This window comes from Rhinoraja longicauda, chromosome 14 (genome assembly GCF_053455715.1).
Source record: "Rhinoraja longicauda isolate Sanriku21f chromosome 14, sRhiLon1.1, whole genome shotgun sequence".
Lineage (NCBI taxonomy): Eukaryota > Metazoa > Chordata > Chondrichthyes > Rajiformes > Arhynchobatidae > Rhinoraja > Rhinoraja longicauda.
In genome coordinates, this window is record NC_135966.1 from 6,006,834 (window position 1) to 6,032,635 (window position 25,802).

General features: G+C 38.6%; 1 protein-coding gene across 2 annotated transcripts in view; it reads left to right on the forward strand.

Moving 5' to 3' along the window:
• LOC144600018 (gamma-aminobutyric acid receptor subunit beta-2) overlaps positions 1-24,725 on the forward strand; it is a 103,597-nt gene extending 78,872 nt beyond the window's left edge. For both annotated transcript variants that reach the window (XM_078411341.1, XM_078411342.1), the window contains 4 exons: positions 5,760-5,897; positions 7,773-7,925; positions 9,345-9,586; positions 13,992-24,725. In XM_078411341.1, the coding sequence (XP_078267467.1) occupies positions 5,760-5,897; positions 7,773-7,925; positions 9,345-9,586; positions 13,992-14,339 (881 nt within the window). In that variant the 3' untranslated portion in view covers positions 14,340-24,725. The remainder of the gene's footprint in view (positions 1-5,759; positions 5,898-7,772; positions 7,926-9,344; positions 9,587-13,991) is intronic.
• The last annotated feature ends 1,077 nt before the right edge of the window (positions 24,726-25,802 follow it).

The window sequence follows — 25,802 nt, forward strand, 5'->3', positions numbered from 1 at the left end:
CCAATCTTTCCTCATATGACTGTCCCGCCATCCCGGTGATTAACCTCGTGAACCTATGCTGCAATGCCTCAATAGCAAGGATGTCCTTCCTCAAGTCAAGCAGGATTTCCCCTTCATTAATCCATGCTGACTTGGGCCAATCCTTTTACTGCTATCCAAATGCGCCATTATTTCTTCTTTAATAATTGACTCCAGCATCTTCCCCACCACCGATGTCAGGCTAACCAGTCTATAATTTCCCGTTTTTCTCTCTCGCTCCTTTCTTGAAAAAAAGTGGGATAACATTAGCTATCCTCCAATCCACAGGAACTGATCCTGAATCTACAGAACATTGGAAAATGATCACCAATGCGTCCATGATTTCTCGAGCCACCTCCTTGAGTATACCCTGAGATTCAGACCATCAGGCCCTGGGGATTTATCAGCCTTCAGTCCCATCATTCTACCCAATACTATTTCTCGCCTAATGCAAATTTCTATCATTTCCTCTGCCTCCCTTGATCCTCTGTCCTTTTTATTTTTAGAGATACAGCGCAGAAACAGGCCCTTCGGCCCACCGGGTCCGCGCCGCCCAGCGATCCCCGCACATTAACACTATCCTACACCCACTAGGGACAATTTTGGGACAATTTTTACATTTGCCCAGCCAATTAACCTACAAACCTGTACGTCTTTGGAGTGGGAGATCTGGGAGATTGTTTGTGTCTTCCTTAGTGAAGACAGAACCAAAGTACATGTTCAACTCATCTGCCATTTCTTTGTTCCCCACAATAATTTCACCTGTTTCAAGGGACCCACATTTGTCTTTGCTAATCTTTTTCTCCACATACCTAAAGAAGCTTTTACTATCCTTTATATTCTTGGCCAGCTTACCCTCGTACTTCATCTTTCATCCCATATTGCTCTTTTTCTTACCATCTGTTGTCTTTTGAAAGTTTCCCAATCATCTGGCTTCCCGCTATGTTATATACCTTTTCTTTTAGTTTTATTCCATCCCTAACTTCCCTTGTCAGCCATGGTTGCCTCTTACTCCCCTTAGAATCTTTCTTCCTCTTTGGAATGAAATGATCCTGCATCTTCTGGATTACGCCCAGAAATTCCTGCCATTGCTGTTCCTGCTAGGATCCTTTCCATTCGACCTTGGCCAGCTCCTCTCTCATGCCTTCATAGTCCCCTTTGTTCAGCTGCAACACTAATACTTCTGATTGAACCTTCTCCCACTCAAATTGCAGATTAAAACTTATCATATTATGGTCACTACCTCCTAGCCGTTCCTTTACCTTGAGTTCCCTTATTAAATCTGGTTCATTGGACAGCACTAAATCCAGAATTACCTTCTCTCTGGTAGGCTCCAAGAATCCATCTCGGTGGCACTCTACAAACTCCCTTTCTTGTGGTCCATAACCAACCTGATTTTCCCAGTCTACCTGCATATTGAAATCTGCCATAACCACAGTGGCATTACCTTTGTTACAAGCCAATTTTAACTCCTGCTGCAACCTGCACCCGATATCCAGGCTACTGTTTGGGGGCCTGTAGATAACTCCCATTAGTGTCTTCTTACCTTTACAATTCCTCAATTCTATCCACAGTGACTCTACATCATCAGTCCCTATGTCACCCCTCGCAAGGGACTGAATTTCATCCCTCACCAACAGAGCTACCCCACCTCCTCTGCCCACCTGCCTTTCCTTTCTAGAGGACGTATAACTGAATATTCAGTTCCCAGTTCCGATCCTCCTGCAGCAATGTCTCTGTAATCCCCACAATGTCATATCTACCAATCTCTAACTGAGCCTCAAGCTCATCCACTTTACTTCTTCTACTTCGCGCATTCATATATAATACTTTACTCACCTCACCTTTCACATCGATTCCTATTTCACTTGGCCATACTTTCCTATCCCTTCATGAGCTTTCTGTCCTGTTAATTCTGGTGTCTTTCTTAACTTTTCCTATACTCTCTTTCCCTTAAACTCCATCCTTGTCTTTCCAATTTGTCCCCTCCCCCCCCCACTAAACAGAGTGAAATCCAGTGGTTCTCATCTCCTTGGTGCCATGACAATGTGGTACCATCACATTCATTTTCTGATGGTTACTAAGAACAAATCACCTTATTTATAATCCTTTTGGAATCCATGGAGCATCAATTATTTACAATTCTCAAGATCAATATTAAATAAGTATTAAATGATTGTTAGTAAAATTGAATCTTCAGTTATTATGTGATACATATTATTGTTGTAATTGTGTACTTAATGAATATAATTTGGAGAGGCATGTGGATATGCAGGCAATGGAGGGATATGGATTATGTGAACAGGGAACAGTGCTAGCTCCATTCTTGTTCACCCTGTACACTGCAGACTTCAGGCACAACTCTGCAAACTGCTATCTACAGAAGTTCTCTGACGACTCTGCCATCGTCGGCCTCATCACAAGCGACGATAACAGGGCGTACAGAGAACTGATCAAGGAGTTTGTGGGCTGGTGCCAGCGGAACTGCCTCCGGATCAACGCGGGGAAAACTAGGGAGATGGTGGTAGATTTCCGCAGGCGCAGCCAGGTCCACCCGACACCGGTGAACATCCAGGGAATGGACATCGGGAGGGTGGACTGTTAAAAGTACCTGGGTGTCTATCTCAACAATAAACTGGACTGGATCGAAAACACCAATGCGCTACACAAAAAGGGCCAGAGTAGACTTTATCTGCTGAGCAGACTCAAGTCCTTTGGAGTGCAGGGGGCACTCCCAATGACCTTCTACAACACGGTGGTTGCATCAGCCATTTTCTAAGGAGTGGTCTGCTGGAGCAGCAGTTTCTCAGCGGTAGAGGGGAAGAGACTTGACAAGTTGGTCAGGAAGGCCAGCTCTGTCCTGGGTTGCCCCCTCGACTCAGTACAAGCGGTGGGAGAGAGGAGGATGATGACAAAGTTAACATCGCTGCTGGACAACGACTCCCACCCCATGCAGGACACTGTCACTGCACTGAGTAGCTCCTTCAGTGACAGACTCCTTCACCCCAAGAGATATATAGGAGGTCCTTCCTTCCCGCTGCTGTGAGACTGCACAACCAGCACTGCTCCCAGCAGACGAGTCAACAGTAACAGTTAATGACAATTTATCCTTGTCTTTACTTTTATTTATAATGAATGATCTCTTGCTATCCACTTTGCTGCTGTAACACTGTAAATTTCCCCGGTGTGGGACAAATAAAGGAATATATATATATATATATATATATATATATATATGTACAGGTAGATAAGAGATGGTCTTGGCATCAATTTCGGCACAGACATTGTGGGCCAAAGGGCCTGTCCCTGTGCTGCACTATGTTCTAATTATATAGTTCCCAGCAGGATCAATTGTCTAATTTATCATTATAGATTAATCAGAACAATAATTTATATACACTCTATAAAATTTTAATATCAATCATCAAAACAAAATCTGGTGATTTATAGTTAAGCCTTTTAAAAATCAAGACGTTTGCATCAAAATGGAAAGGATAGAAATGTTATTTTTTTTAACTTGTTTCTAAATACATTGTGAAAGCAAAACTACAAATAGGTTGCAACAGGTCATATAAAAAAAATTGGTTATCTGTATTACAATAGCAATTTGTTTAAACAAATAAATTTTCAATGAGCAAACATAAATCTGTGATTTAATAACACAAACTGCTCCATTCTTGACTGAGAAGATGCCAGGGGTTTAGTCCCACAATCGCACTGAGGATTTTTCAGTTGTCCTCTAGGTGATGTTAAAATATTTAAATATTCTTTATTTGGGACATTGCTATGCTGTGTATCAATTTAATAAACTAATTAAAATAATGCTTGGCTTTATGTTGGGATAAAATGCTGCATTTATTAATGCAAGCAATTTTTGATGAGCAGGTTGATTCAATGAGATTGAAGATTGGTTATTGTTTGATGAAAAGCTTGTGCTGCAAAGCTGTACAAGTAGAATTAGGCCATTTGACTCATCAAGTCCACTCTGCCATTCAATCACAGCTGATCTCTGCCTCCTCATCCCATGTTCCTGCCTTCTTCCCAAAACATAGAAACATAGAAAATAGGTGCAGGAGTAGGCCATTCGGCCCTTCAAGCCTGCACCGCCATTCAATATGATCATGGCTGATCATCAAGCTCAGTAACCTGTACCTGCCTTCTCTCCATACCCCCTGATCCCTTTAGCCACAAGGGCCACATCTAACTCATTAATGCACATTTTGGTCGAATGTCTTCCAAAAAGATATGCAAACGTCCAATGATTCCCTTGTCTACCACAATAGTTACTTTCCCAAAAAAACTTAACTATGTTAAATGTACCTTGTCAAAACAGTTCAATACTGATTTTTCTGATTAGATCATATTGTCTATGTACTCAACTGTAGACACTAGGAATCTGTAAAAGCAGAAAATCCTGGAAACATTCAGCAGGTCAGATGACATCTGTGGAAGAGGAATTAATGTTCCTAGTCAGAACCCCTTTGATTTTACTGGCAACATGATGAAAAAGGTAATTTTTAGTTGCAGAGAAGGTGGGGTCGGGAATGTATAAATAAAATGGAAAGTCCACGATAAGGGAAGACCAGACCAGATTTCAGCATATGCAATCAAGAATTTGCCAATCTCTGCCTTAAAAATATCCGCTGACTTGTCTTCTGCAGCCCTCTGTGGCAATGAGTTCCACAGATTAACTATCCTCTGACTAAAGAAGTTCCCCCTCACCTCCTTTCTAAAAGAGAGCCCTTTAATTCTGAGGCTATGACCTCTGGTCCTAGCCCACCAGTGGAAACATCCTTTCCATATCCACTCCATCTATGCCTTTCATTATTCTGTAAGTTTCAATGAGGTCCCCCCTCAACCTTCTAAACTCCAGCGAGTAGAGGCCCAGTGCTGTCAAACGCTCATCATATGCTAACCCACTCACTCCTGGAATCATTCTTGTAAACCTCCTCTGGACCCTCTCCAGACCCAGCACATCCTTCCTCAGATATGGGGCCCAAATTTGCTCACAGTAGGCGAGTAATTGCTGCAGAGTGCTGCAGCACTGAATAGAAGGGGAATTGTAGGGTTTGGGGACAGAGCCGTCGGGAGAGGGTCAATTATGTGGGAAGTAAATGAGAGGTTTATTTGAGCGATTGAGGGAAAGCACGTGTCAAAGATTATGACAAATAAACCATATTTATAGTTTGTTATGACACAATTTAGGATTAAGATTCTCAATTTATCAAATAAAATTCCCGCACTTTCAAATTTCTCTACATTGACAGATTAAATTTTTCACCAAGGTCCTCACTGTTTAATAAAATTTATTCCTACAGATTTAATTGGATATGTGGAATTCCTTGAAAGTAGTACAGTAGTGATTGGTTCCATTTTTTATTGTTTTTAATGTGAATTAATTGCAAGAGTCTAAAAACAAAATTTTATTAAAACACTAGTTCAGACTAAAGAAAGACACAAAATGCTGGAATAACTCAGCGGATCAGGCAACATCCCTGGAGGACATGGATAGGCGATGTTTGGGTCAGAACCTTTTTTCAGTCCGCACTAGTTCTGACTAGTTAGGCAAGAGCAAATATGTGCACATTTTGTTCAAATAAAAATAGACGGTAATATTATCTTGTGAAATGCAGAATTCAGACAATGGTAAGTCCTTGCTGTCTGCAAAGGGGTACACAACACAATTTGCTAAACATAGATGAGTCGTAATGATGCTTGAACTTGGGTTATTTTTATTTCAGATGGGTACACTACGGATGACATTGAATTCTATTGGCGTGGAGGTGACAGAGCTGTGACCGGAGTGGAAAAGATTGAGTTACCACAGTTTTCTATTGTTGATTATAATCTAATTTCCAAGAACGTTGTTTTCTCTACAGGTATTTGACACTGAATAAATATGTGAGCAATGGAATTCTTTTAGAAAATGTGATGCCGTAAACTACTATGATTGGGGAAATTGTGTGACATAAATCGAAGCTATCAAACCAAGTTAATACATAGTCTAAAAGAAAAACTCGCTCTGTTTGAGTGCTAATAAATGTATGCAAAACTACCATATCACAAGCAGGCAACCAAACCTAAAGTACTTTTCACCAGATTCAGTCCTGACCTTGGATGCTGTCTGTGTGCTGTTTGCACATTTTCCTTTGTTTCCAGAATTTTTGATGGAATATGTTTGATATATTATATGAACGATTTTTGAAACCCTCATCTGTGCCTTCTTCATCCTAGATGTTACCATCCCAATGCCTTCCACTACAATCTTCATCAAAAGTAAACTTAAATTCATGAAAAAGCTGTTTCCAATATCTTAATTCAAACAAGTTCTGTTTATCCTTCATATCTGAACTCTCAATTTAAATTTAAATTTCTTGATCATAGTTTTGTAAATTTATCTCTTCTTCCCACTCAATTCGCTGCCAAACAACATCCCATAAGGATCACTATGCCTCCCCATCTGGGCTCTTATCTATTTGTGGATTTTATTTGCTGGACCATTTTAGATGGTTTAATCAACTTACGTGGCTGAATTCAGTGGAATTTCTTCCCTGAACTTATTCTTTCTCCTCCTTTAATATGCTCCTTAAAAGCTAGCTTATGTCCAAGCTTTTCATCAAATGTCCTAACATCTTCTTGCACGACTTAGTGTGATAATGCTTCTAAAAAGCACCTTACGGCAATTTACTGAATCCACCAAATAAATGTATTTCCTTTCCTATCAAAAAATGTGCATGCTAACAGCTGTGTGTCCTAACAAGGATAAAACAGAGTGGCTTTGTAAATTGTGAAATGCATGAAGCAATAAAGATATAAAGTGATTTGAGCAGATCTATAATAGGTAATTAAAATGTCATGGCGAAGTACCAAAGATAACCAATATGATTAAGGGAATTCTGATACAAGTAGTTAGCAGCTACAGTAAAGCCCAAGTTAGATTATACTTGAAGTACTGTAACCAGTTCCTGGCATCACTGCTTAGGAACCTAAGCGGTAGATTTATCAGAAAAACCCAAGGAATACAGCGGTTAAATTACTTGGAGAAATTATAGAAAATTAGGTTATGTTCATTGGAATCCAGAGAGTTAATGCATGATTTGAATATTTAGGTTTATATGAAGGAGGAATGATAACATAGATACAGAGACATTTTAAATTGGTCGGAGAATCTAGCACAATGAGGCTTAATCTAAAAAGTAGAGCTAAGCCTTTCAGGAGTGAAATTGAGAAATAATTTTGAATGCAAAATTGATAGTAATTTTATACATTTAGTTGGTAGTGGGATAATTATTGATATTTAATCTGAGGCAGATATGTTTTTATTAACCAAATATAGTAAGGGATACGAGGTAAAGGTGGATTACTAAAATGTGGTCTCAATCAACAATGAGCTCTGAAAGGCGGAGTACATTCGCATGAAATAATAATGGCTTATTTGTTTTTCCTTTTACCTTTTCCATAACTTCAGGAATAGATGATGACGAATGGGATTTAATAGATTTTCTTTTGTTTGCTTGTTGGGAAATAAAATTACCTATACTTAATACAGATTTAGGTATGTAGGTTAATTGGCTGGGTAAATGTAAAAATTGTCCCTAGTGGGTGTAGGATAGTGTTAATGTACGGGGATCGCTGGGCGGCACGGACTTGGTGGGCCGAAAAGGCCTGTTTCCGGCTGTATATATATGATGATGATGATGATGATTTAATATTTTGGTCAAGGTCAGAGTTGTAAGTATTTATATATTTTTCAGGTGCTTACCCCAGGCTTTCCCTCAGTTTCAAGCTGAAAAGAAACATTGGTTACTTCATTCTGCAAACATATATGCCCTCCATCTTGATCACCATCCTTTCTTGGGTTTCTTTCTGGATTAATTATGATGCGTCTGCTGCACGAGTTGCTTTAGGTATGTTGTTTAAGTACTTGCAGCTTAGCACAGCTACTGTTATTTATTCCTTTCTTCCTGCATTACCGAATGATGAATTAGTATGAGGAATTCATTTAGAAAATAGTTTTGATAAAGAATCATTAAGCTCCCTCATCAAACAAACGATTAGTTTAGTTTAGGGATACAATGCGGAAACGGGCCCTTCAGCCCACCGAGTCGGTGCCGACCAGCGATCCCCGTATACTAACGCTGTCCTACACACACTAGGGACAATTTACAATTATACCAAGCCAATTAACCTACAAACCTGTACGTCTTTGGAGTGTGGGAGGAAGCCGGAAATCCCGGAGAAAACCCACGCAGGTCACGGGGAGAACGTACAAATTCCTTTAACGTACAGACAAGCACCCGTAGGTATCACAAAATGCTGGAGTAACTCAGCAGGTCAAGCAGCATCTCTGGAGAGAAGGAATGGGATGCCTGACCTGCTGAGTTACTCCGGCATTTTGTGATACCTTCGATTTGTACCAGCATCTGCAGTTATTTTCCTAAGACAAGCACCCGTAGTCGGGATCAAACTTGGGTCCCTGGCGCTGTAAGGCAGCAATTCTACCGCTGTGCCATCATGCCACCCCCATAAAGGTTCTGATTGTCTATCCCATCTATGCCCCATATAATTTTATATACTTCTATCAAAGCAATAAAGCTTACAGCATTCATTAGTAAGGGTGTCAAGGGTTTTTAGGAGAAGGCAGGAGAATGGGATTGAGAGGGAAAGATAGATCAGTCATAATGGAATGTGGAGTAGACTTGATGGGCCGAATGGCCTAATCCTGCTCCTAAAACATATGAACTGATGAGCATTTGCAATCTTTCACCATGTGCACCTAAAGGCCAGACCTTTTTGTAAAATTGTCTCAGCTAGACCTCTAGAATCAAATTCAGTAATAACAACCTGTCAGTGGAGCATTTTAATTTTAAAATTCTGTTCATGCATTCAGAACATTTAACCATTTTTAAAATCTGGTTAATGAACTATTTCGCACCTGGGGTGGAAAGACACTGTTTTTCCAAGAATTTGTCATACACATTTTTATTGGTTCTTGATATATCCATGTGAAACATATGAAAAGTACTGACATAATGAAGAGTTTCTTTGGTTCAGTAACCCATTGGAGAAAATTGCACTGTTTAGAACAATTTGTAGTGGAATGAATGCCATAGAAACTATTTTTTGTTCTTAAATTATTTATGCATTAGCAAACTTCTTTTCACTCTTCCCAAACATATTGTTTATAATGTTTTGAGTCTGTTTTCTAAGACTGCTTCAGTGATTTAATTAGTTTTTCAGTATGATATGTAGTACTATCTGATAGGAGAATGCAAGTTTAAATGTTGATAACTATACATTCAGGATTATTACGTAATACTTTGCAGGTATTACCACGGTACTTACTATGACTACAATCAACACCCATCTCCGGGAAACCCTTCCAAAGATCCCCTATGTAAAAGCTATTGATATGTACCTGATGTGCTGCTTTGTGTTTGTTTTTTTGGCCCTTTTGGAGTATGCACTGGTTAACTACATCTTTTTCGGAAGAGGACCACAACGGCAAAAGAAGATTGCAGAGAAAGCAGCTGAAGCCAACAATGAGAAGATAAGAGCAGAAGCCAAGGTATTATCTAGAAGGGGAGTGTCAGATTGAAGCATTTCAAGGGTGCATATAATTAATGCTATTGGATGTGAATGCTTAAAATGAATGGTTCCTAAATCAATGGATCTCACCGACTAATATCACAAGCACCCTTTGATGGATAGCAGTCTATTCGAAGAGATGGGGATGGAATCATTCTGCGTGCACCACTTACCTCACCAGCTGCTGCCATCTTGATCATCGTATCTTCCCATCTTTGCAATGCATTGAGTGAATATGCATTTCCAAAACCAGGTGACACTAAGTGGGCAGCCGGAGGTCCCAGAAGCTCTTTATGTGGGGAAACGTGAGGGAGGCGGATATGAGTTCACACTCAATTACAGACATTGGGTGGTACAGTTGCTGGGACTATGGAGTGAGAGCAAGTGGCAGTCAGGGAATGACTCATCCCAGGAGAGAATGAGTGGCTAGAGAGTGAGGACAAATTTGGAGGAATGGGAGAGCACAAGTTGCAGTGGGGAAGAGGGATGGGGAAGGGGGACAGGGTTATAGGAATGGGTAACGGACTAGAGATACAGTGTGGAAACAGGCCTTTCGGTCCACTGAGTCCATGCTGAACAGCGATCACCCCAGACACTGGCATTATCCTACACACTATTTTACCAACCCAATTAACCTACAAACCTGTACTTCTTGGAATGTGGGAGGAAACCGGAGCACCCGGAGAAAACCTACTCGGTCACAAGGAAAACATACAAACTCCGCACAGACAGCACCTGTAATCAGGATCAAACCCGGGTCTCTGGCATTGTAAGGCAGCAGCTCTACCGCTGCACCACTGTGTCACACCCATGACGAGAGAGTTAGAGAAGGGGATGCTGAGGAAGAGGGTATGGTCACAGTGTGAATGCACATAGAAATATGTGTAACATCAACAGAGATCTCCCGGTCTCAAATTTGTTTTCTGTATTTTCATTTTCATAATTGACGGTTCCCCAGTCTTCTTCCTCATGGGCTACACCTGTAGGTTTTCATGCAGATGGACTTCTGACATTTAACATTTAATCTTCAGTGGAATTAGCACCAGTAATTAAAATGTTGAAAGTAGCTAAATAGTAATAATTAATCATATTACTGGAACAAGTAAACTGTGAACAACTAAATGTAAACCTATTGGGTTACCAGCAATAGGAAGCCATCGCATTGTGAAATATCGGATGGGGCTTGTAAAGTCAATGAATCATTGGTTTTGGCTCTGGCAGAAAATTCTTAAGAAGCTCTACTGTAACGGCCCAGCATTATTATTTTTTTGTTGTAAAGAAAAAGTGGGAAATATAATAGTTTTATTTCCACTACCATCAGTTGTTGAGCCAGAGAATGTATGAACTGCTTATATATCCCAGCAAAACTCATCGAAGGTATTTATTCACAAAATGCTGGAGTAACTCAGCAGGTCAGGCAGCATCTCAGGAGAGAAGGAATGGGTGACGTTTCGAGTCGAGACCCTTCTTCAGACAAAACTCATAGTCACCCATCCATTCCCTGCTAAGATGCTGCCTGACCAGCTGAGTTTTCCAGCATTTTGTGTTTTGCTCAAGTTTCCAGCATCTGCAGTTCCTTGTGTCTGTTACCCGAGGATAGAAAAGATATATATTTAAAACCAGTACAATAGTTTATAATAGGAAAGAAAACAGCAGATGCTGGTTTAAATCAAAGGTAGACACAAAATGCTGGAGTAACTCAGCGGGTCAGGCAGCATCTCTGGTGAGAAGGAATGGGTGACTTTCGGGTCTAGACCGTCCTTCAGACTGATGTTAGGGAATGGGGCAGGACAAAGATAGGATGTAGACAGAGACAAGAAGTCTGGTGGGAGAACTGGGAAGGGGAGGGGATACAGAGAGAAAGCAGGGACTATCTGAAGTTAGAGAAGTCAATGTTGATACCGCTGGGGTGTAAACTACCCAAGCGAAATATGAGGTACTGTTCCTCCAATTTGTGCTGGGCCTCACTCTGACAATGGAGGAGGCCCCGGACAGAAAGGTCAGATTGGGAATGGGAGGGGGAGTTGAAGTGCTGAGCCACCGGGAAATCAGGTTGGTTGAGACAGACTGAGCGGAGGTGTTCAGCGAAATGATTGCCGAGCCTGCGCTTGGTCTCGCCAATGAAGAGAAGTTGACACCTGGAACAGCGGATACAGTAGGTGAGGTTGGAGGAGGTGCAGGTGAACCTCTGCCTCATCTGGAAAGACTGTTTGGGTCCTTGGATGGAGTCGAGGGGGAGGTAAAGGGACAGGTGTTGCATCTCCTGCGGTTGCAAGGGAAAGTACCTGGGGAGTGGGTGGGAAGGGACGAGTGGACCAGGGAGTTTCGGCGGGAATGGTCTCTGCGGAAAGCAGAAAGGGGTGGAGATGGAAAGATGTGGGATCCCGTTGGAGATGGCGGAAATGTTGGAGGATAATATGTTGTATGCGACAGCTGATGGGGTGGAAGGTGAGGACAAGGGGTAGACAATAGGTGCAGGAGTAGGCCATTCGGCCCTTTGAGTACTTTGTCCTTGTTACGAATAGGGGGAGGAGGAGCAAGAGCGGAGCTGCAGGATATTGAGGAGACCCTAGTGAGAGCCTCATCTATAATGGAAGAGGGGAACCCCCATTTCCTAAAGAATGAGGATATCTCTGATGCCCTAGTATGGCACACCTTATCCTGAGCACAGATGTGGCGTAGACGGAGGAATTGGGAGTAGGGGATAGAGTTTTTACAGGAAACAGGGTGGGAAGAAGTGTAGTCAAGATAGCAATGGGAGTCAGTAGGTTTGTAGTAGATGTCGGTCACAAGTCCATCTCCTGTGATGGAGATGGTGAAATCCAGAAACGGTAGGGAAATGTCGGAGATGGTTCATATATTTAAGAGCAGGATGGAAATTAGTGGTGAAATTGATGAAGTCAGTGAGTTCTGCATGGGTACAGGAGGTAGCACCAATGCAGTCGTCAATGTAGCAGAGGTAGAGTTCAGGGATATGGCCAGTGTACGCCTGCAACAGGGATTGTTCGACATACCCTACAAAGAAGCAGGCACAGCTAGGGCCCATGCGAGTGCTCATAGCTACTTCTTGGATTTGGAGGAAGTGGGAGGAGTCAAAGGAGAAGTTGTTGAAGGTAAGGACCAGCTCTGCTAGGCGGAGGAGAGTATTGGTAGATGGAAATTGGCTGGCTCTGCGGTCAAGGAAGAAACAGAGGGCTTTAAGACCCTCCTGTGGGGATGGAGGTGTGAAGTGACTGGACATCCATAGTAAAGATGAGGGAGTTGGGCCCTGGAAAATGGAAGTCATTGAGGAGACGGAGAGCATGTGAGGTTTCTTGGACATAGGTATGGAGGGATTGGACCAGGGGGAGATAGGATGGAGTCGAGGTAGGTGGAAATTAATTTGGTGGGACATGAACAGGCAGAAACAAAGGTTCTACCAGGACTTCTGTTTGTGGATTTTGGGGAGAAGATAAAATTGGGCAGTGCGGGGCTGGGGAACGATAAGGTTGGAGGCTTTAGAAGGCCGAGAGCCGGAAGTGATGAGATCAGTAATGGTGTTTGAGATTAAGGCCTGGTGCTCATCTGTGGAGTCATGGTCCAAGGATAAATAGGACGAGGTGTCTGAGAGTTGTCGCCTGGCCTAAGTCCGGTAGAGGTCAGCGCGCCAGACTACCACGGCACCTCCCTTGTCGGCGGGTTTGATAACCAAGTCGGGGTTGCTGCAGAGTGAAGAAGGGCCTCGACCCGAAACATTCCTTCTCTCCAGAGATGCTGCCTGACCCACTGAGGTACTCCAGCATTTTGTGCCTACCAATAGTTTATAATCATCTGCCCCATCACTGGCATCCACAAGGCAGAAATTACAGAATATATCTTTAAATACTTATCTATCCCTGCCTAAAAATAAAATCAGACAATGCTTGAATCACTCAGCAGGTCAAATAACATATGTGGGAACAAAATGAAAATCAATGCTTTAGTTTGAAGACAATATTAGAATTGGGATCAGAGATTTTTAATTGTAGCAAGTTTGAGGGAGTGAGGAATGGAAAGGACAAAGAATATCTATGATCAGCTATTGGTGGAAATCATCTGATTGCTCGGCTAAGGAGGGAAATAGATAATAATAATAATAATGCATTTTATTTATATAGCGCTTTTCATATACTCAAAGACGCTTTACAGAGATTTTGTATGATTACATATTACATATAGATGTATGCTAATAACCGAAGGGAAAAATTCAGTCCTAAATGACCTATGGGAGAGGGGTTTTCTAATAATATGACATTATTTGTAATCTTGTTAAAACTGTAATATGTCTTCAGTCATTAGAAGTTTCAGGAAAATGATTTGATGAAAAATGTTTCTTTATCTAATATTAGGGTTTTTTTTACATTTAGATGGATCCACATGAAAATATTCTCCTAAGCACACTTGAGATTAAGAATGAAATGAGTGCTGCTGAGATCACAATGTGCATCGGTGATCCCAGAAGTACCATGATGCCATATGACACCTCTGGTATTCAATACAGGAAGGCAGGATTGTCCAGGCACAATTTTGGAAGGAGCGCCTTGGAAAGACATGTAGCCCAAAAGAAGAGCAGGCTACGGAGACGTGCTTCCCAGTTGAAAATTAATATCCCGGATTTGACTGATGTGAATTCCATTGACAAGTGGTCACGGATCATATTTCCCCTTGTTTTTGGATTTTTCAATGTAGTCTACTGGCTGTATTATGTGAATTAAGATGAAGAATGTGCACAGACAGTATCTTTCCACATTTTATTTGTTTTGCAACAAGGTGGAACCATCGTTTTGAATATGAGGTTGTTCAGAACAAATTTTGCATGCACTTTAACTCCTAAATGGCTGGCTCTATCGAACTCTTCATTGATTAAGTTCTGAGAATTGAAACATTTAGCTGTGTCTGTGATTCTACTTATCACAATTAAGTTATAGAGTAATATTTTCCTTTTTTAATAATATATCTGCCTCAGACCAGTCCATATAGTTATCACATCAAAATGTGTTTATTTAAAAACAATAACATAGCTATAATTTTTCATTTAAGAGCAAGAACCTCTCTGAATTTTTAGTTATGATTAAGCAGTAACTTTAATAATGTTTCCTATCATTTAAGCACGTTCAACACAGTGCTAGTTTGTCAAAGCAGCCTTGTTAAAGGCTGAGAGACAACGATGCATGCAAGGTGACTAAGAGCTGCTGTTCATTTAAACAAAAACAAAATAACTGTTCAAACTGAAGGCGTCAGGACACAAAGTTTAAAGTGGACCTTCAAAATAATGTTAGAACTAGAGTTTGCCTTTTACAGAATTGTGAAATTACATCTAATCCAAATCCTGAAGAGATCTCATTTGTATACACATTACAAAGCATTTCAACTGAAAATGTTGATCGTGTCAAATAATATGTACATTGCTTTTAAAAAAAATTATTGTCATTAATACATTCAAGTTAATATGGAAATAATTGACACCATTGACTATTGAAAAGGTAAAAACATAATAAACGCCTCATGTACACTGAAGGTCAAATTCAATAGTAAATTCCCAAGTTACAAAAGATGGTCGGGTGTTAAGTTATAAAGGTTGCAGACTTGTTACGACTGAGTGATTATTTATTAATCCACCACGAAGAAATCTAGGTCTTGATAATTAATAGCTGGCCCATTCTTTGCTCAATGTAGAAAGGAAGGTCCACAAATCTTTCACTGACCTTTAGCTAGGGAAATCCGAAGGAGGAACTGTTTCATCCATCGATTCGTGAGATTTTTGAAAATAGGTTGATCTGTGGGTGCCCATCATAATCAGAAATAAAAAGCACATTTTGACTTTATAATGGAATAGTTACCAGTGAGAGTCAATGTTGGTCCAACACTATTCTCTACCGCTGCCAGAAACAACGCACTCATAAAATAATATCAACCTTGTGTTTTAATATTTTTAATATACCGCAGCATAATAATGTTCCTTAATTTATTGGAACATATTTTTATTTTATTGAATTGTAGGTGATGTTTCTAATCCAGCAATTCTCTTTTCCTTCTACATAGTTCCATGTAATGTGTCAAATATAATTACAGAAGAAATTATGGCCTTTCAGAAAATACATTTATGACTAAGGTCAATGTGAAATGACTTTAAATTGCTTAGAGTTAAATGCATTCTACTTAAGGTAATATAAATCTATTATCACGGAACATTTATAGAGGATTTTCAGTTCAGTCTCATGTATTGTAAAAATAAGTTTCATGTAAGCTTTTATAAAAGAATGTGTTGATTTTGTAATGTGTCAAAACGTTACGTCTGTAAACCATATTAATCTGTTAACCAGCAAACAGAATGTAATTAGTCCATTGTTATATAGGTGTAACATCGGTAATGTAAATTAGGCAAGTAATTGATATTCAAGGAGGCATTACCAAGTGCGGAAACTATTTTTATAGTTAAGATTATTTTGTACACTCAAGGATCATCTACGCCTGAGTTAAGATCCAGTGTAGATAAGTAGAGAATGAAAAGCTGTGCTGCTGTGGGGACCAGAATGTTCACATTATTCTCTCATTATCTGAATCAGAATCCAGTGACTTTAAAGATAACTATATCTGAATTTCAGGGTCATCTGAATGGTGTAGCTAAGCACATCCTACAGTATGTCTTTTGGTAAGTGAGTGTAACTTTAGTGTGGTGGAAAAAATCAAGTCCTTTTGCTGAGAGACAAGTTTTAGTGATCTTTCACATGCATTGAAATTAGTCTATCAAATTCCTTACTTGTCCAAATCCATAAAGCAGACACTCTTTTTGAAAGGTAAGATGCAGCAATATATGACTGCATTAATTTTTCATTCGCATCAGCCTCCTTTATTCACATGGAGCCAGCTATTCAGGCGTTATGTGTTTTAAGAGCTTGTAAACACATTAATATAATTACATCAATTGTAATGTGTTTCCCAGCTATCTGTAAATATAAATAATTTGTGGACAGGGAGTATATTTTCTAGTTTTTCATCCATTATTTTAATTTAGTTTCAATGCTTTACAAATGTTTACATAAGCAACGCTCTGTTTTTCTTCAGAATTATAAATAGATTGGAAATGGGTAGCTATCTTAAAACCTCTTCAAGCATATGAAGAGAATTGTAGACACAAAATAAGATGAAACATTTTGGTACATTGACAGAGGTTTAGAATGCACGACAATATTTTCTTGAACTGCGTTCTTAAGATTTGTTCATGCAACTCGGATTTGATTCTTGCACCCATATAACCCTAGATCTTGGACAGAAAATGAAGGAAACTTTAGCACCTAAAGTTGTTAACCCAAAATTGACCAGCAAAAATGCTTCGTGCAAGTACCAATGTAAAAAAATTAACTGGATTACATGCATTACTTAACATAACTTCAGTCTATTTGTAAATAAATGAAAGCATCAATTCTCTACAAACACTTCACGAACTAATCAATCTCTCACGATACACAATATACCAAAATGTTCCATGTTGTAGTTTTGGTTTACAAAAGGAAAACTAAAGAAGATTGAAGAATAGTTTGGCAATTTAACACCAACTGTTGCTAGCACTTTTTTTGCATTTCTAGGTCACTTTGATGGTACAGTTAGATGTCTGATTTGTGATATTTATCTTCATAATATTAACAGATTGGTAGGTTTTGTTCCTGGTGTTAGAAACTGCCAAATGCTGTTACACCACCAGTTTGTACATAGTTCATTTGCAATATTGTTGGAAGGATTGAATGTACTAAATAATTGCCTGAGATAATGAAATCAGCAAGACAATGAATGTTGGTAATACTCAGCAAATCATTCAACGCCTGCAGAAAGAGAAACATATATTAATATTTCAGTTCAGGATTCTTAATTTAGTCAGAGTTCAACATGAAACGCTAACTGGTTTTCTTTCCATAGAAGCTGCTTGACTTGCTGAGTGTTTACAGTGTTTTGTTTTTATTTCAGATTTCCACCATCTACAGTTTTGTTTAGATTTTCTTTAGTGAAACAAATCTACTGAACTCAGATCGCTTAAAGCTAAAGATAGAAAAAGTCCTTCATATAATTGAGATATTTGATTGTTTTTCATTCTGTGCGAATATTCGGCATTTCGGCACAGCTGGAGTTAGGCATCATAGAGATTGTCAACAACAATAATCTGAACACATTTTCACCAACAAAATATTGTTGGAAGAATGCAGTATCACAAATGCCAAAGTTGTGACGACATTGTGCTGGTCTCTTGATGATGTAACATAGGTAGAAAGAAGGAAATAGATGTCTTGGGCCTGGACCTCATTTGAGGTATCTAAATTCTCTGTAAAGAATGGAACCGAAAGGCTCACCTCTCTTACATAATTTTACAGGCATCTAGTAAAGATTCTAATCCATCATCACCCTTAAACAAGTTCATCATGACCTTGAATATGTTTTCATCAAATAAACCATACTGGATAAATAGATCTAGCATTAAGAAAATGGTAAGTAGCAACAAAAAAAACTATCATAATAATAAAAATAAATAAAAAATGAATTAGATATTTGCTACTTAACTTTTTTTCACTAATGCAGTGGATATTTAGTTTCTTTTATTATTAATTGGCAAATATATAGTTGAGAATTGATTTGATCATTTATGTAACACATGGTGTACTAATCTTTTTTTTAATTGAATGTGGCTAAATATGGTTAGCCAGAATTTATTCTCCTTAAATCCAACCATGATTTACTATCAATTAACAAAATAATTACATTTCCAGAACAGTTTTTTTAATCACCTATAGTTGAGTGAAATAGTACCTTTTTTCAGAACTCATCTGTCAAGAAATGTGAAAATAATATCAATATAGTGCTCTATGGATTGTACTTACAGGTTTTTTTTAAAGATCCTTTTTATATACATGAATGTTGGTAGAAATCTACATATTCAACAGTCCTTTCATCTTTTACCCTAGGAAATGATTTTCCCAGACATCTCAGCTGCAATTTCACAAAATCAAAACTGTACCCCCAATGTTAGGAGAAACACATTCTGAATTGAGTTTCTTCCAAATCAAATTTCTTCCTAACTGAACTGGTTCAACAGATGACTGTACATCTGGGTATTACATATACAGTTGAGGTATAAGACTTAATGTTCAGTGGCAGGTCCATTAATTCAATACCTTCTGTGGTGCACAGTGCTAAAAAGACAGCTCACCCTGACTATACATGTATAATAAGATTAAATAATTAAAATCATATTCTATTGGAAATATGCACCCTAATTTTGAATCCCTTTATTTGTTTGGATTATCAACATCAAATCCAGAAGTTATTGCCCCTACAAAATTGTCGTTGAGAAAGTGGTGAGAAGGCACTGCCTTGAACTGCTGCAGACCTTTTGGAAGCAGAGTTCAGGATTTGATGACGATTTCAGTGATGTTGAAGGAATAACAATATGTTGATGTGTTCCTGAATGCTTTGCTCTCCATGTGGTAGAAGGCAGGGCTTTGGGAGGTATTGTTGGAGTAGGTTGAGTAGTTGCAGTTTGCAATTGCTGTGCCCTCTGGTGGAGGAGGGAATGGACATGTAGCGTACAGGATGAGGTACCAATTAAGTAGACTGCTTTGTCTTAGATAGTGTTGAGTTTCTTGAGTGTCATAGGAAATGCTGTCAAGCAGGCAAGTGGATAGTGGAAAGGCTTTGGATGAAGATGAAGATGTGCCCCGTCTGTTGAATAATCTTTGTTCTGTTTAGCATGAGTAGTCCTGTGTTCATCTTTACCAGATTACCATCACCTGGTTCTGAATCAGGACTGATCCCCTGATCAGTTAGCAAGAGTGGAGTGAGGGATTTTCATGTCTTGTGGAACAACAGATTGTAATGTACATTTCTGCTACTATTTGATAGTTAATCCACAAGCTTCCAGAGGAAGTAGTTGAGTCAGGGGCTATCCCAACGTTTAAGAAACTATTAGACTGATACATGGATAGGACAAGTCTGGAAGGATATGAGCCATATGCGGGCAGGTGGGACTAGTGTAGCTGGGACATGTTGGCCGATGTGGGCAAGTTGGGCCGAAGGGCCTGTTTCCATGCTGTATCATTCTATGACTCTCTAACTAGGAAGCACATAGATTGGGAACATAGAGGAGCCCTGATTCATTAGCTGAATAAGTATTGGAGTAACTCAGTGGGTCAGGCAGCATCTCTGGAGAACATGGATAGGTGACGTTTCAGGTTGGGACCCTTCTTCACACTGATTGTAGGGGTGGGTGGGGGGAGAAATCTGGCAGCGAGGAAAGGCAGCACAAAGCTTGGCAGAATAGTAAGCTGAATGTGTGCAATAGATATTAATCAAGTAGTTTCTTTGCTCAGGTGCCATGAAGTTAGCAAGGCTTCCCTTTGGTACATGGAAGGTATCAAAATGCTGGAGTAACTCAGCAGGTCAGGCAGCATCTCAGGAGAGAAGGAATGGGTGACGTTTCGGGTCGAGACCCTTCTTCAGTCTGATTGTAATTGCATTTTGTGATACCTTCGATTTGTACCAGCATCTGCAGTTATTTTCCTACACTTTGGTACATGGATGTCACTGTACTGCTCCCTCTGGTGGATCAATGTGACAGGACAGGACCGCAGATTGTATTGGGGGAATCTGACGCATTGTTTGTCTGACCAAGTTAAGATGTGCTTGACAGCTCCCCGAATTTAGACACTCGGCTCCAGCTGTTTGTTTTGCAAAGTCAACGGTTCTATGAGCAACATTGTCACATTCAGTGCCCGGGAACATCTGGTTGTGCACTTTCTTTGTGACATCATTTCAAAGAGCATTTAAATGTCCTGTTATTACAATCCTGATTCTGGCCATCAGGTCGGAGTGGTATATTTCCACCCCAAAGGACATTTTGAACTGGTTGTCTTTTTTAATGGTGAAGATTACAAATGACTGTTGTTTTTTCTTGTTAATTCCATGTTCTTATCCAAATTTAAATTCCACAACTGCCATCGTGGGATTTGACTTTGGATCTCTTGCCTGTTCCTTCAAGACTCTGGATTATTTGTCTAATAATTTAACTAATACTTCACTTGTGTCACATTTAAGAGAACTAAATACCCCTCTCCACTCCCTTTACTAGGAGGTCAAAGTGATTAAACCTAACTTTTTGAAATCAAAATAATTTACTAGTTTTAATAAAGATATGAGAAATTACTAAAGTCAAGATATTACATGTATGGATGGATTAACATAGAATTAGTCAATGGCATGGTTTCAAAGCAATTGTTTTGCTGCCATTAGCATTTATGCATCTGCTTTGATGTTTTCCATTCTGTTTCATTGTCCTACCATTCTCAATATCAAACTTATACTTGCAGTCTCATTTACTGCTAGGATGAGCATTTCTTTCCACTTTTAAGTATCAGAAACTGCACTAAAATTGATTTTCCATCATATTCTTCAGTGCCCAAATGTAAAATCACAATTTTTTTAACTAAGAAATTATAACTAGATTACACTGGTTGAAAGTATTCAGATTATGGTAAACAGACTATCCAATACTTTGGTATATCTAAAAACACAACTTATTTCAAAAATATTAGCTATATCTCTTAGAAAAATTTATTTTGTTTACAAATCATTGCAAACATATCTCAAAACTGGCCAATTATATGAAGAAAAGTTACAAATTACAAGGCAGGAATGAATTCAAGGAACGATATTCTTGTAGGAGAAGTTTTTTGATCGTAAAATACTTGCCATCCCACCACCCCCAAAGTATTCAATTGTATTCATTGTAAGCAACCGTTTTCAGCTGAAAAATAATCAGCAGTTGAAGATCTCCTTCCTGGGGCATTGTAGGTTGAATTTCATGAAATGCAAATTCTGCCTATAGAAAACAATGTCCATCTTTGAGGATCACATTTTATAGTTGGTGTCAAATCGCAGGAAATGAATTGCGATGTTTTACCTTGTTTTCTGCAGAAAGCAAAACCTCATAAGGACTTGCTTTACGTGACTTCAAATTTGTTTGCAACTGTACTTACTTGGTGAAAGCCAATGGACATAATCCATATGCTTTCCTCTAACATATATCAACATTCAAAGCTCTTGTAATTAATATAATTTAAAATTGCTAACATCTATGGAAGAGATAGCATCTTCTGGCATTACTTTACAGCAAAAGGTGACTTGCAGAAATTCTTAAAGGTTATGATCGCTACATTTTTACAGCTTTAGGACTTCATATTTTATGACACTTCACCAAATGTATATAGTATTCATCTTGTCAATGATCATCACTTGAGGATTAACTCTTGTAAATATAAGTAGATTTCTTAAAACATTTTTAACTTCTAATTTGTATTTTAATGTAATGCGAATGCTAAAGCAGCTTCATGGTAAAGCTAAAGTGTTCAAATAATTATGTAAATATTAACAGAAGTATACAATTCACACTTGATGGGAGAATAACTGTTTTGTTTTATTCAGTTAGAACAATTAGTAAGCTAGCTATTAATAGACTTTTTGTTTTCTGGGTAGTATGGGGAGATTATTTTATTTCTTGCAGTAGTTTACATCAGCCTTAATATAAGTTGAAAATGAAAAGCCTTTTCTGTCTTTGCAATATGCACATGTTCCATAGGACGAGTGGACACCATCGTATCAATATTTCATGACCACTATTTTGAAGATTATTAATGTTTGAATAAGAAAAACTAATTGAGGGATGTTGATATATTAATTATAAATGATTTGGGCCATAAGGAATATTTTCGTGACAAAATTTTTCTGCAGCAAATTTCTGCATGTAAATATTAACTACTGTTGGCTAGTGTGTAATTCTTCAAAGCAGAATTAATGCAATATAAATAAAGAAAATTTTAAAAGGACAAAAACATGGATTCTATACTTTTTCTGGAAGATTTCTTCATTCAATATAATTTCTTATAGTTGTGGATTTATTCGAGAGAGCAAACAATAAGTTAGCAACGCCATCAGATAATTGAACTTGTATTCAATGGAGCAAAAGCAACTAAATGTGGGCATTTGTTTAATGCCATGCACCACACATTCAAATAAACGTACTAGCCATAGATCATGAAACAAGAACATATGAATATAGAATTGTCAAGTTAGTGAGAGTGTTTACTGAAAGTATTAAAAATTTTGAAGTTTCTCACAAAAATGGTAAGTCACCATAAAAGATAAAACCATACTAAAAATGTGGCAAAAGAACACAGGTTGAAACTATTGATGGGTAAGATTTATTTTAGAAAATAGTTATTGCAAATAATACATTAAAAGACATTTGGACAGGTACATGGATAAGGTACATGGATATAGGCCAAACACAGGTAGATGGGACAAGTGTAGATGGACCATGTTGGTCAGCGTGGGCAGGTTGAGCCAAGGGGCCTAATTCCATGCCCTATGACTGACTCTTAATACCCTTCTAGGTCAGATTGCAATTCATGGAAAAAACATTTTGATAACAAGGTGAATCATGTGTAGGTGTTTGTATGGGAAATTGTTTGCACCAAAATTAAAATAAGCAAATAATAAAATTTAAGCAGAAAGTACTAAGATGTCTCTAAAGTCTCTAAGATGTGTGGGTGGGTAAATGCGTATAGTTCTAATCTTAAGAACAAACAGGCTGATTAAAGTAAAAATTAAGGATATTTCGTTGCTGTAATCAAGAAAATGGAATTAGCATTTATATTTGTGCTCACGCAAACTGATATAGTATTACTTTTGTTAGTAATGCAGTGACCATATGAAAAAATATATGTTTGAAAGCTTTCTGCCCCACATGTTCCACATGGAATGTTACTGTGTCTGCCAACATACAGATTTAGATTAAGTAAAAGAGAGTACAGAGAAGTGTGAGCATTTGTGGTTTTTTAGTAGGATTAGGAAGATTTAGTACAGAGTTTTCAAGAGTACAAAAACAGAGAAACCAGAAGAATTTCTGTGTATAAATCTTTAAAAGTGCCAGGATGTTTGGAGAGGGTGATTTTCAAAGCATGTGAAATTGTGAGCTTCATAAATATAGATACTGTGTACCGAGGCAGAAAGGCATGCTGAACCTTTGTATAGCTTTGATCAGGCACACCAAGAGTTTTGTATTCTATTCTTTAGGAAGATTGTGGAAGGTGCTTTAGAGGATATGGAAGAAATTATATTTGAGAACCTGAGGTGGTTCTAACTGGGACAGATGGAGGCTGTCAATGGATATTTTTAAGGCAGAGATCGATAGATTCCGATTAGTACGGATGTAGGAGGGAGAGATAGATCGGTGTTAGGAGGGAGAGATAGATCAGCCATGATTGAATGGCGGTGTAGACTTGATGGGCTGAATGGCCTAATTCTGCTCCTCTCACTTATGGCATGAATGAGATTAAAGGGAAATTTGATATTTGTGCATGATCATAGATTTTGTTAAACAATGAAAAACTTTTTTCCATGAACTAAATGCTATAAGCAATGGTTGACAAAGGAATGAGGAAGAATAATTTACACAATGTGGTCTTTTTTTAAATTTGATACCTATATTAATGAATATATAGGTATTAAATATATTATTAGCAACTTTAAAATAAATAGAATAATGCAGAGGTGCAAGATGTTAAGTTGTGTTGCCAGTAATCAAATGTTTAACTCATTGAAAGCAAAGTTCAATATTAGTTGATGAACCTTGGGACAATTCCATTTATCAATGGCGAAAAATCGATAAATTTCACATTAAGAATAATTCTTGTTATTTTTTTAATCAGAAGTGTTGATAGTTCCTTCTGAAAGAAAGAGTTAACTAGTTCCAGTAGAAGAGCAAGTTATCTACTGTGAATCTTCCCATTAATGTTTTAACTATCTTCACCGAGGGGCCTGTTGTGATTGAAAACTTGCTTTATTTATGCAGATCATTTGCCAATGTTAATAATATTCCCTGATTGACAGGTATAATGGCCAAAGTGACAGGTAGATAAAAAAAAAGAAGCTTTTTATCTAGAGAAATCAAGAAACGTACATATAAGTTGCTAACTGATTTTGATGTCATTGATCTACATATAGATGAGTTATGTATTTTAACATCTGACGCAATTAAACAGATGAAATTTCAGGCTATCCCAAGCCGTTTTACAAATAAAATCTTTATTTTATTGTAACTACTAAAATATGTGTATTGTCTACATCTTAACTTACCATTTTTGCACCAAAATGAAAAGATGCAAGTAATTCCCTGAAGACAATTACTAGTAACAGGCTGCTAAAATCCATGTTACATCTTTGAGAATGTAACCCAGATACTGCCTTGAAAGGGAGGGACAAGATAAGAGAATGGAAAATATTCAAAAGATTTTTCATTTTTCCATTGCAAATATCTTGCCTGAGTTGAACTATATTTGCCCATGTTTCCAGCGATATTTCAAAAATCATTCTTTGTAATGAGATCCAGCCAAAGTCTCACAGGGCCTGTCCCCCTTTAAATATATGGCCGACCATTGCTTTTGTATGCAGCTGCTAAATATATATTAATTATAAATATTCAATCTGTGTAGATTGACCCATTTTTCTGTAGTAACCAAAATTCAGAATTATTCTTATTATGCTCATGATACAAATGCATCTTAGTTTCCACTTTCTGATCAAAACAGTACTGTTTAGATTACTTGTAGGAGGGAATTGCAGATGCTGGTTTACATTGAAGAGAGACACAAAATGCTGGAGTAACTTCTTCAGAAGGGTCTCGACCCGAAACGTCACCCATTCCTTCTATCTAGAGATGCTGCCTTTCCCGCTGAGTTACTCCAGCATTTTGTGTCTATCTGATTAGACTACGCCATGATCCCCGCACATTAACACTATCCTACACCCACTAGGGACAATTTTTACATTTACCCAGCCAATTAACCTACATACCTGTACGTCTTTGGAGTGTGGGAGGAAACCGAAGATCTCGGAGAAAACCCACGCAGGTCACGGGGAGAACGTACAAACTCCTTACAGTGCAGCACCCGTAGTCAGGATCGAACCTGAGTCTCCGGCGCTGCATTCGCTGTAAAGCAGCAACTCTACCGCTGCGCTACCGTGCCGCCCCTGTGTGGGAGTCGTTGTCATCCTAGACACATAATGCTGGAGTAACGCTGACCTGCTGAGTTACTCCAGCATTTTGTATCTTTCTTCGGTGTAAACCAACATCTGCA